The sequence below is a fragment of the Dendrobates tinctorius genome, unplaced genomic scaffold, assembly GCF_039654945.1.
Source record: "Dendrobates tinctorius isolate UK_male_01 unplaced genomic scaffold, ASM3965494v1 ptg000158l, whole genome shotgun sequence".
NCBI lineage: Eukaryota > Metazoa > Chordata > Amphibia > Anura > Dendrobatidae > Dendrobates > Dendrobates tinctorius.
Genome location: NW_027361825.1, coordinates 6,077,249 through 6,078,890, shown reverse-complemented (window position 1 = coordinate 6,078,890; position 1,642 = coordinate 6,077,249). Strand labels below are relative to the sequence as shown.

The following is a 1,642-nucleotide window of genomic DNA, read 5'->3' as shown; positions in this document are numbered from 1 at the left end:
ACATATGTTGAGGCCTTGCTGGCATTAGAAGATCTGGCAAAGAGTGGAGGAGACTGGAGCAAGAGTGAAGTGTTACCTACAAGAAGCCAGCAGAGCATCAATTGGGAGGTGTAGTGTCATGGATGGATGAAAATGATAATTTATTATTTTTCACCCCTTTCTAGCCTGTCTGTTTATTGTGCGCTATAGTCTGGAGACCTGAGAGCATAATAAATGGACTTCTGTAGCAAACAGTTAGGGCTCTTTTGATTTGAATCAAATACATTTGATATGAACCAAATTTTCAACTAAATTTCAGCAAATTTACCAAATTTTAATTTTGGCAGATTTGAGTATCCTTACTTGAAAACTTTATGTGGTTTTAAGACCACAAAGACTTTGGGCTTTTACTTTATAGTCTTTTTAGTCAAAGTGATTGTATGTTAGCTACGGACCCAAGTACATACGGTATAATATTAATTTGACCACATCATGGCTGCCATCCAAACCACCTCTTTAAAGCCGCCTTTACATCTTTGTTTTGAAAGCTATAAATTATTGGGTTTAGTAAAGGTACAGCAGCCATATTAAATAGAGCATAGAGTTTTTTGGAGTCAAAGTTGCTTGATGCGTTTGGCAACAAATACTGACTTATCAGAAGCATGTATAGAAGAATGACCATGGTGAGGTGCGAGGAGCAAGTGTAGAAGGCCTTACGTCTACCATTGCTGGTTTGGATCTTCAAAATTGCAATTATTATAAAAATGTAAGGTGCAAAAGTAAAAATGAATGGGGCAATAGTAAAAAGAAACAACCCTTCAATGAGGAATAAGATGTCCAAAATTGAGGTATTACTGCAAGTGATGTTCAACAGTGGGACAATATCGCAAAGGAAGTGGTTGATTTCAGTGGACGTATAGCATGAGAAACTAGAAAATATCCCAACAAGAGGACTAATAAAGAGAAAGCCCAAGGTCCAGCATGAAGAAACCAACAAAACACATGTCCTATGGTTCATAACCAGATGATAGTTTAGAGGTCTACAGATGGCCACATAGCGATCGTAGCTCATGGCTGCCAGTATAAATAACTCATTGACTGTGAAGGACCCAGACATGAAAGACTGTGTCATGCACCCATTGAATGAGATAGTCTTATCTCCGGTAATAAAACTTATAAGGATCTTATGCAGACTGGTGGTGGTCGATGCAATGTCTACAATAGACAAGTTAGCTAAGAAGAAGTACATAGGCGAGTGAAGGTGAGAGTCCATGCAGATTAAGATGAGAACGACCATGTTGCCTCCAAGGGTGATCAGATATATTACTAATACTATTATGAATATGGTAATTTGTAATTCAGGAACATCCGAAATTCCTTTAATAATGAAATATTCAACGAAGGTTTCATTCATATACATTTGTATGATGCGAATGCCAATCTGAAAAGACAAATTGTACACATAGTGAAGACTTTCCTCAAGTATTTCAACATTTTTGGTGGGGATAGTCTTACATTTTTGTGGATCAAAATTTCTTCCAATATAAGTTATTATGGTACTTTAAATCTACAAGTTTGATTGACAGGTTAATAAATAAGTTAATATAGAATAAGTTACTATGGCCTTAGCAAAGATAGCATTTTTATCCTCAATGTATCTACT

General features: G+C 36.4%; 1 protein-coding gene across 1 annotated transcript; it reads right to left on the bottom strand.

The window, feature by feature from the left end:
• Positions 1-469: 469 nt before the first annotated feature.
• On the bottom strand, positions 470-1,399 carry LOC141052176 (olfactory receptor 8G17-like). The gene has a single exon (XM_073549400.1). The coding sequence runs from the start codon at positions 1,397-1,399 to the stop codon at positions 470-472; it is 930 nt and encodes a 309-aa protein (XP_073405501.1).
• Between the last annotated feature and the right edge of the window lie 243 nt (positions 1,400-1,642).